The 10563-nt window shown below is 37.4% G+C and overlaps 1 protein-coding gene across 4 annotated transcripts in view; it reads right to left on the bottom strand.

Annotated features, from left to right (window-relative positions):
- Positions 1–3140: 3140 nt before the first annotated feature.
- The window catches only part of SMC4 (structural maintenance of chromosomes 4), a 36044-nt gene continuing 28621 nt past the window's right edge, over positions 3141–10563 (bottom strand). For 3 of the 4 annotated variants that reach the window (XM_024563195.4, XM_024563189.4, XM_045197415.2), the window contains 7 exons: positions 9711–9900; positions 8239–8383; positions 7799–7972; positions 7007–7189; positions 6623–6855; positions 5264–5447; positions 3141–4319 (listed from right to left, as the gene is read on the bottom strand). In XM_024563195.4, coding sequence (XP_024418963.1) covers positions 4137–4319; positions 5264–5447; positions 6623–6855; positions 7007–7189; positions 7799–7972; positions 8239–8383; positions 9711–9900 — 1292 coding nt within the window. In that variant the 3' untranslated portion in view covers positions 3141–4136. Of the gene's footprint in view, positions 4320–5263; positions 5448–6622; positions 6856–7006; positions 7190–7282; positions 7446–7798; positions 7973–8238; positions 8384–9710; positions 9901–10563 lie in introns of those variants that run through there. The other variant, XM_045197418.3, reaches the window with a different exon arrangement.

Genomic DNA, 10563 nt, shown 5'->3' with positions numbered 1-10563 from the left:
TCTGTGATTCTGTTCCTGTTTTATTGTTTGCTTAGTTTGTTTTTGTTTTAGGTTCGGTTGTTATAACTGAGTTTGTTGCCATTTTACTGTTCATATTTATTATCTTCTTTTTCTTGGATAAGTCTCTAACATTTCATATAATAAGGGCTTGGTGATGATGAATTCATTTAACTTGACCTTACTTGGGAAGCACTTTATCTGCCCTTCCATTCTAAATGATAGCTTTGCTGGATAGAGCAATCTTGGAGGTAGGTCCTTGCCTTTCATGACTTTGAATACTTCTTGCCAGCCCCTTCTAGCCTGTAAGGTCTCTTTTGAGAAATCAGCTGACAGTCTTATGGGAACTCCTTTGTAGGTAACTGTGTCCTTATTTCTTGCTGCTTTTAAGATTCTCTCCTTCTTTAATCTTGGGAAATGTAATTATGATGTGCCTTGGTGTGTTCCTCCTTGGGTCCAACTTCTTTGGGACTCTCTGGGCTTCCTGGACTTCCTGGAAGTCTATTTCCTTTGCCAGATTGGGGAAGTTTTCCTTCATTATTTTTCAAAGTAAGTTTTCAATTTCTTGCTCTTCCTCCTCTTCCTCTGATGGCACCCTTCTGATTCGGATATTGGACCGTTTAAAGTTGTTTTGGAGGTTCCTAAGCCTCTCCTCACTTTTTTGAATTCTTGTTTCTTCATTCTGTTCCAGTTGAATGTTTATTTCTTCCTTTTGCTCAAAATCGTTGATTTGAGTCCCGGTTTCCTTTCCTTCACTGGTTCCCAGTATATTTTTATTTATTTCACTTTGCATAGCCTTCACTTTTCCCTGTATTTTGTGACCATACTCAACCATTTCTGTGAGCATCCTGATTACCAGTGTTTTGAACTCTGTATCTGATAGGTTGGCTGTCTCTTCATAGCTTAGTTCTATTTTTGGAGCTTTTATCTCTTCTTTTATTTGGACCTTATATCTTTGTCTTGCTGTGTCTGTTTCATAGTAAGGGGCAGAGCCTTAGGTATTTGCCAGGGCAGGGCAGCCCAAGTGGCTGCTTTGTGGCACTGTATGTGGGTAGGGGTCAGAGAGGTAACGATGCTACTTGCTCGGCTCTCCGCAGCTTTCAGTCACTTACCTCGCTACCCACAATCAAATTGGGCCTTTCTGGTGCTGATTCCCAGTTGGGTGGGCTTGTGTATGTTCTAGGACCCTGTGGGTCTCTCCAACAAACTCTCCTGTGAGGCTGGGAGGTTCTCCTGCTGCCGCCTCAACCCCCACAGGTGTTTTCAATCAGTGGTTTGAGGCTTTATTTTCCCACACTGGAACCCTGGGTTGTGGGGTCTGTCTCACTCCCCAGTTGTTCCTCCGGGTTTATCTGTGTGTGAATGTGGGACCACCCAGTCCTAAATCCACAGACTCGCTGGATCCGCCAGCTTATGCCTTGCCTGCCCAGGTCCTCCAGCTATTGCGGTGCTTCGAGTCTTCTCTGCCCAGCTGCCCATCTCCACCCCTCCTACCGGTCTGGATGTTTCTTCAACTCCTTGGTTGTTGGACTTCCGTACAGTTTGATTTTCTGTCAGTTCTGGTTGTTTTTAAATTTGTTCTTTTTTGGTTGTGTGAGGAGGCACAGTGTGTCTACCTAGGCCTCCATCTTGGCCAGAAGTCTTAATCACATTTTTAGTCTGACATCATTTTTTTTTTAGAGTGGGGAAAGGAGGCAGAGAGGGCAAAAATATGGGTGTGAGAAACATCCATTGGTTGCCTTCTGTACCTGCCTCAGGGGACCAAACTTGCAAGCCAGGCTTGGACTGCGATAGAACCTGTGACCTTTTGGTTCAAGGGACAATGCCCAGTGGAGCCTCACTGGCTGGGGTATTTGACGTCACTATTTTGTAATTTGCCAGTTTTTAATGGACTAAAAGTCTATTTTTTGATTTATGTATTGTGTATGCCTATAGTCAAGTACAGGCATACCTCATTTTATTGCATTTTGCAAATTGTTTTTTACAAATTGAAGGTTCATGGCAACCCTTCATCAAACAAGTCTGCCTGTGCCAGAAAATTGCAGCTCACTAAAGCCTTGGATAATGGTTAGTTGTTTTTTTTTTTTTTAGCAATAAAGCATTTTTAAATTTAGTTATGTACATTTTAAAAAAGACATGCTATTGCACTGAATAGACTGCAGGATGTGTAGCATAAACATGACCTTTATATGCACTAGGAAACCAAAAAAATTGTGTAACTTGCTTGTGGTGGTCTGGTAATGAACCTGCAGTATCTCCCAAGTTATGCCTATATATATACGAGTAACTGATTCTTAAACGTGCTGTTCTCTTTTGCATTTTTACCAGGAGATGGTAATATTTTAAGTACATATTCAAATATTTGTTTTATGCATAACGAAAGTATATATTTCCATAAACTCTTGAATATTGAGTGACTTAAAGAGTCAAGGGTGGTAACTTTGGAATTTTGATATGGGCTGTGGGTATCAGCTATATTTTTTCTTAAATAATTTTATTTACTTTTAGAGGGGAAGTGAGGGAAACATCAATGTGTGGTTGCCTCTCAAATGCCCCCTACTGTGGACCTGGCCTGCAACCCAGGAATGTACCCAGACTGGGAAGCAAACTGGTGACTGTTTGGTTTGCAGGCTGGCACACAATTCATTGAGCTACGCCAGCCAGGGCTACTTTAACTTTTTAAAACTTAGTACTAAGTTCTATTACTCCACTGGTTATAAAAATGCAATAAAATGCTTAAGTCCATTCACCTCTACTCTCACCAATGAAAAAACACCTGATTATAACTATAGCCTTTTCTAGTTACTTTTACATAATCTTGATTGAAAACAAATGACCAGGGTATGAGGACAAACTGGCTGCAACATCTATTGCCAGGGTTGATTCTGCTCATCTGGCTGGCTAGGCAGATGTCCCCTTCCTCCCTCACTGCCCATGTGTGTCCCTCGTGAAGCTGTGTGCACCTTGCTGAAGGCTGTGTTCCCTTGCTAGAACCTCCAAACAAGCTCTCAAGGTCCTTTGTAGGACAACAGAGTAGCCAAGCTTCTAAAACTCCAGACACATCCAAATGAGGCTCTGCATGTGGCAGTTTGGCTTTCTTTTCACAATGTAATAAAAATTAAAAAACAAACAAAAGACCATACTTGAGTTTCAGATCTTTATTTAAGTCCACGCTAATGTACTTACATTATAACACAAATGTTTGTTAGATTTTTAGTGCCTAAACAATGCATTGCTGAATAATGAACTAATTAACTCTTATTTTTTAAGTCCTCACAGGATCAATATATAGAAATTGAATGGAAAGGGTAAAAACTTTTGACTCACTACCTAAACTCCCTCTGACAACCAAGTGGTTGCCAATTGATTTCCAGTAGCATATTTTTTGAGCTAATACAGTGTGAACACACACACACACACACACACACACAACACACAATTTAGTAGGAAACAGCCCTCTATCTTAATTTCCATTTCCACTATGGAATTTAACCTCTGTATACTTCACTCTTTTTATGAAGTAACTATAGTGGGTATTTCTTTTCACCGTATGCAATATCCTAGTCATTTCACACACTGTCTCAGTTTGCTGGTCCTGTTGCAATTGTTTTAAACATATATCAAATTTTAGGCAGGCACATAAAGTATTTAAATTTTCATCCTTATAATTCAGAATGACTGATTAAAAATTCCCATTATATGAGTAACAAACAGTGATTGTCTAAATTAGTAAATTAAACTAATGGGAATATCATAGGAATTTATAAACTAGTACTTGGCAGGTTTTTCTGCTGTTAAGTCAAAGGTCCACAAGAGTATGCTGCATCTTGATAACATGAACTAGTTTAGAACTTTAAAGTTAACTAAATTAACATACTTTAAATTCTGATGGTAGCAATTTGGGAAAAAGGCCAGCAACCTGACCCTCTAGATATCTTATTTTCTCCATTGTCTGCTCCTTACAAAATTGTCAGATTCTTACAATCTCCTAGAAGCAGGATAGAATATTTTATTAGACTTGTAATAGCAGAAACTAGAAGTCAGTTTACATGATCAAGTTTAGGAATATGAATTTTATACAGTTACAATCCTTTACAAAGAAAAAAATCAGTAATACAATACACTGGATCTGTGTTGATTTAATTTGATGAATCTTCTGTATAAACAAGTTTAACAAAGTCCTTAGATGCAATTTCTTTTGGGTTTACCGCAACACTTTTTGTTATATCATATGTCTTGTAAATTCCAATAAGTCTATCTGAAATCTCAAACATATTATTTCGAAGAGAGATTATTATGAATTGGGCATTTTTTGTTTGTTCCTAAAGAGAAAGAGTAAAAAACATTAAGTGTTGACAGGTACATCATACAATAAAGATCTAAGCTTCACCTCGCTGCAATCGACAGGGTCTGGCACAAATAACACCCTCTTTTTTATTACAAAAATCTTTTATTACAAAATCATAGGCAGGTAATTGTGTAACAATAATGTCACACTCAAGCACACCATATGACATTTTAGGTGAAATGTTCACAATGAAACTATAAATTATTACACCCATATTATTACCCTACCAACCACACTCAAGCAGGCCTTACTTCTGCCGGACCTTGTATTTTGGGCAATAAATTTAACAACACATTGGTAATTAATTAACACGAACAGGAATGATGAGATGTATAGTTTATGAAACAGTATTTGAGAGGAATTTGAGTATTTCTGGAAGCATGTTTGCTTAGAAGTCTTTTAATGAAAAAAAGTTCTAGGCAGGACATAAAAGATTCTAGCTATGTATCTTCTACTAATTTATACTATCAATTTATATCTTTCTTTCCCCAAATGGAAGAATTTGGTTCAAGTAAAAAAGTTTGTTTCCTTTGATACCCCAGGACATGGGAGTTAGAAGAGTTTATAAAAAGCTCAAAAGTAAGAAAGTAAGAAATAAGTCAAAGAGCCCTGGCTGGGTGCTCAATGGGTTGAGCACCCACCTGAGAACCAAAGGGTCACTGGTTCGATCCCCAGTCAGGGCACATGCCTGGGTTGCAGGCCAGGTCCCCAGTAGGGGGTGCGCAAGAGGCAATCGCACACTGATGTCTCTCTGCCTCTCTTTCCTTCCCTTCTCCTCTCTCTAAAAATAAATAAATAAAATCTCAAAAAAAAAAAAAAAAAAAAAAAAAAAAAAAAAAAGAAGTCAAAGAATTCCACCTGCAATGTTTGAGGAACCCATAAACATTTTAAGATAAGAAGCTCTAAATGATTACTTACGTATATGTAAAATGCAACAATGGACACATTTTTAAAATCAAGGGCTGCATCAATCTCATCCATGAAGTACAGTGGAGTGGGTTTGTAGTGATGAAGAGCAAATACTAAAGCCAATGAACTAAGTGTTTTCTCTCCTCCTGAAAGGTTGAAGATCTTCTTCCAACTTTTCTTAGGTGGTCGAACACTGAAATAATAAAATCTCATTAGCTGAATTATGTGTAAAGCTTAAGACTCTGTGATTTGTTTTCCATAATCACCTTCCTCAGGAATTTCTAACTTGCTTCTCACAATTATAAGTTTCAGGGGGGTAATTTTATAAAAAATTATTGGAGGATGAACACATATAGGAGCATCTACCCAAACTTTAAGATTTAAAAAGCAGGCTAATAAGTACTTTTTGCTATTCTTCCCCCATTTCTAATGCAATTTTTACATCTGGATGTTAAGATGGAGACATTAGGTAAACACGCTTTGCTTCTGTGCACAAGTACAGCAAGAATTACATCTGGACTACAAAACAAGTATAACCCAGATTTGTCAGAAAATCGAGCTATATGGAAATCCAACAACCAAGGATTTAAAGAAGCCACATTCATCCAGACAGGTAGGAGGGGCAGAGATGCATGGAGGTGGAGAGGTGGCACAACGGACAGCCCCACATTCACATATGGTGGATAAAAATCAGAAGAGATACTTCTGGAGTGAGTGATCCCAGCCCCAGACAAGACCACCAAGCCCAGGGTTCCAGTGCCAGGAAGACAAGACCCCATAACTTCTGGCTATAAAAACCAGCGGGGGTTGGGGCAGTGGAAGAAATTGTGGGATTCTAAAGAGACTCCTCTTTCCTCTTAAAGTGCCTGCACAGACTTACTCAGACCTGCCCCTTCTGGGATTCAGCACCAGGGCAACAGCTGGAAGGGCACAAGTGGCATATAGGGAGAAAGTGAAGTGTGAGTGCTGGGAGACAGCTTCCTCCCAGGCAATCTCCAGAGTCCAGGCAGTGGCAATGTCCCCTCTCTGAGCCACCCCCCTCACAGAGCCACAAAGCAGTTAAGACAATTGCTCCACTGGCCCTAGTGATAATCTCAGGTCTGAGGGTATGGGGGTACTGGGCCAGAGAGGGAAAAATTGGGACAACTGTTATAATCAACAAAATATACTTAAAAAAAAGTATTTGCTGTTTACCCAAGTTTTATGCTCTAAACTGTGAATATGTAAATAATTTAGTATTTATCATCAAATAAAGCAAGTTACATATCTTCAAACTTCACATCCCACCTCTAAAAAATACTTAAGAGTTTGGAGAAAATACAGAGCTCTGTAATAGGAGGATCCAGAACTTAGGATTTGATTACAAACCTGAACATGATTCCTTCAGAGAAAGGATCCAAGCTGTCTACAAGCTCCAGTTCAGCATCACCTCCCAAAGTAAGCATTTGGTAATTTTCCTTTAATTTATTTGTTATTATATAAAAACCTGCCATGAATTCATTCAGCCTTTGTTTCCGAAGGTCTTCATATGCCTGTCTAAAATTATCTCTTTCATGAGTAATTTTGTCCAATTCTGCTACCCGTTGTAAATATAATTCTTCCTATGGAAAGAACATCATGAGAATAAGCATCTATTAGGTTATAAATCTGAGATGTCAACACTGCACATTATTATATAAAATCAGAGGCCACAATTTAGACTGAGGACTAATAAGAATTTCTGACTATGATACACGAACAATTTATTCTTACCTTCTTTTTATACTCTGCAATGGCACCAAGGTTTGGTTTCATTTCATGGCACTGGGCTTCCAAAAGTGCAATTTGATTTGTTATAGAATCTGGATTCTTGATAGCTTCAAGATCCTCTGGGCTCAGAACTAAAATCTCTTCAACAGGATTATTTTCTATGGGATGCAGTGAAATTTTTGAAATCTGAAAGTGCAGTTAAATAAAGAGTTAGGGAGGGCATTGTACTACCATTCATTGTTTAAAAGAATCAAATCAACAATATGATAACAAAGAAATCAATATGACAACATACCTATCTACTAAAAGAACATATATCAAGGATCTGTAACTAATTTATGCATCCATGAACTTTTCAAAGGACTTCAAGAGAAATATGATGATTTTTTTCAACTATGAAAAAAACAACTATGGTGCATTTACTCAATGGCATACTACTTGGCTGTAAAAAAAAAAAAAAAAAAAGGAAAAAAAGATAATTATGCTAAGTGAAATAAGCCAGTCACAGACACACACACACCATATGATTTTCCTCTATGTGGAATTTAATTAACAAACTGAATTAACATGCAAAATAGAGATGGAGTAATATAGAGAACAGGCTGATGGCTGTGGGGGTGGCTGGATCAAGGAAAAAAGAAAAAGTGCTCATGGACATTGACAATGGTGTGGTCCTTGTGGGGGGCAGGGGAATTGGGTTGGGTGGAGGTAGAAACAAACAAAAACCAAAAAAACTAAACTACTTTCATAAAGGATATTTTAAAGTTACATTTAACTAAATGGTAAAAATCTCACCTCTTTTTGCCAATATCTTATTTTAGAATTATGTTCTGCAATGTGACCATCTATTTGTTCAAGTTTCAATTTAATACTAAGTGCATCTTTCTGAAGAGCATGTTCATTTTCTTGAATTACTTTTAGTTCTTGAAGTAGATTACGATGTTCTTTCTGGATCTCCGGTAAGGATTCCTAAAAACCAAGAATAACTGCTACAGATATGACCTTCCTTTGTAACAGGTATTTTCGTTACCAAGCTGAAGTTGGCAATCTCTTCCCATGCTCCTTTCATTTTAAATTAAAACTTATTTACTCAAAAGTTACAGTAGTCATTTTTATTGTACAAATAAAAGTTAATATAGTTAAACGTTTTAAATACTGAGCGATTATGTGAGGCACTGATCCAATTCCTTCAACTGTTTCAAATACCATTCTCTCCCTTCTCCAAGTCTTCTTACCTCGGCAGCGTTTGTATTCTTTATGACCTCTGTTGCTTTTTCCTCAAGATTTTTTAGCTCTGCTGTTAAGTCACCTACTTCTTTCGTTGTATCTTTTATTTCTTTTTCTGTGCGAAAGACAGAGTCTTGTGCTTTTTTAAGATTTCTGAACAAGCAAAATAATATGTTAAAAATGTGGTAATGTGTGACTGACTAATCTGCTTCTTAAAACCTCCCAAAGAATTTTTCATGACATGCCAATGTGACATTTTTTTCTATTACAGATTTAAAGATTTGTGATTTTCAAAACCACCCCTGAATTGGTTTTTGGTTACACACATACATGCACTTGTGGATACTGTATATTTTATTAAACTCAGTACAAATTAATGAAACTTCCTTATATATAAGCTTATAGTATCATTCAATCTTACACTCTGAAGCAGGTTCAATTATATTCTTTTGTCACTTGTCAGATTGGAGATTCTTAAAAGTCACCATACCCATGAAGCTATACACTGAAATAAAAATTACCTCCCAGTTCAACTCAGGGCAACAAGTGCTTGCAAAGGGGTGTAGGGATGGGGGCACACTGGGAGGAACAACTGTTTGCTCCCTTGATAAAATTACTTCTACTTTGCCCTGGCTGGTGTGGCTCAGTGGTTTGAGCACTGGCCTGTGAACCAGTCTATGAACTGGTTCACCAGTTTGATTTCCAGTCAGGGAACATGCCTGGGTTGCAGGCCAGGTCCCCAGTGGGGGACATGTGAGAGGCAACCACACATTGATGTTTCTCTCCTGCTCTTCCCTTCTCTAAAAGATAAATAAATAAAACCTTAAAAAAAAAAAATTACTTCTACTTTGACAAATATGTTTCGGCCAAAATTTGCTCCTAACAAATGGCTTATGAGCGCCATGTCTTTGAGCAGAAAGACCTGGAATAGCTTAGTCACCAGATAATCAATATGCAATCAATTTCTTCTAATTTCAAGAGACAGCTAGTCACATTTCAACACTTTTATATACATACTTAGCTTTAATTCTTTTAGAAACACTTCAATAAGTAATCTAAAAATTAATTTTAAAACAAGATCTATGAATGGATAAAAAACTTTTTGTGATCTGGGACAATGGAATAATCTAGTTAATTAAGAATTTAAATTACTTAGACAATTTTTCTAAGAGATCTCTAAGATCTAGATCTATTTAATCACCAACTACTCCTAAGCCAGAGAAACAAAACTAATTTCTATGTCCTTACAACAGCTGGGGAGTTACAGAATTACACTTTGCCAAGGTATACCTGTTTTATCAACTTAAAAGTCATATAATAAAAGTCTTCCCCTTACTGAACTCCTATTAGGTAATAACAAGTCAGACAGATTTAGTAAGTAACAGTAATAGAGACATTCAATGGATGTTAAGTATTAAGCCCCTTTCCAATGCTGAGGTAGGGAAGAGGAAGATAGGTTAGGGTAGCACACATACTCTACCTGTCAGCGGTCTTGATTGCTACTTGGGCCTTAGTAATAGCAGAAGCACATTCATCTAATTGCTTATTTATTTTATCAAGTTTGTCTTGCTGGGCCTTGAGTTTATGATTATTAATTTCTACGATGATATTGTGTAACCTTTGAACCTCAGCTTCTATTTTACCAGCTCTCTCAGCCACCTTGTCATATTCTGAAAAAAAACAAAACAAAACAAAATAACCCCAAACCCTTAATTCATGTTTCTAGGTTAACAAGCACCACTTGTTGGATGTAAATTTCTTCAGTCAATATGACTAACCTGATGTATTTAAAAGAAATTTTAGACATTTGGGGAAAAGCACCTCAAAAAATTCTGTCAAGACAAATGGTGTTATAACCACCATGGTAAATTCTCTGGCTCAGCTCTGAACATGACCCATTTATTTCTCAGTGGCTTCATGCACTGAAGCCCATTTCAAAGGTATTCACAACTTTTTCTTACGGTACTTCCTTGACTATTGGTCTGGTAATGATTTTTACCATGAGACTATATGCCCATTAACTTGCCAGGGGTGAATAAATTGTGGTCATTTTATTCTGCTAACATAACTTAGAGTTCTCCTCCATGTGTTATAAGAAGGTGGGGAGACAGGGTAAAATTGGCATTCTTTTGCGTGGCACACAAAGCTAAGTTGTGTTTCCTAGATTCCCTTGTACCTAGGATTCAGACATCATTTAAGTCCATTCAATCAAAAGAAATGCATTATTTGGGAGGCAAAAGTGATGAATCAAACATGTTTCTGTAAGCAAGCAGTCACAGGGAAGTTCTTGGTGGAGTGAGAAGTTCTGGTGTCCAGTTAAAAGTTTTGTGATT

The sequence above is a fragment of the Desmodus rotundus genome, chromosome 2 (genome assembly GCF_022682495.2).
Source record: "Desmodus rotundus isolate HL8 chromosome 2, HLdesRot8A.1, whole genome shotgun sequence".
NCBI lineage: Eukaryota > Metazoa > Chordata > Mammalia > Chiroptera > Phyllostomidae > Desmodus > Desmodus rotundus.
Note: the sequence above shows the minus strand (reverse complement) of the source record. Positions and strands in the feature narration are given on the sequence as shown.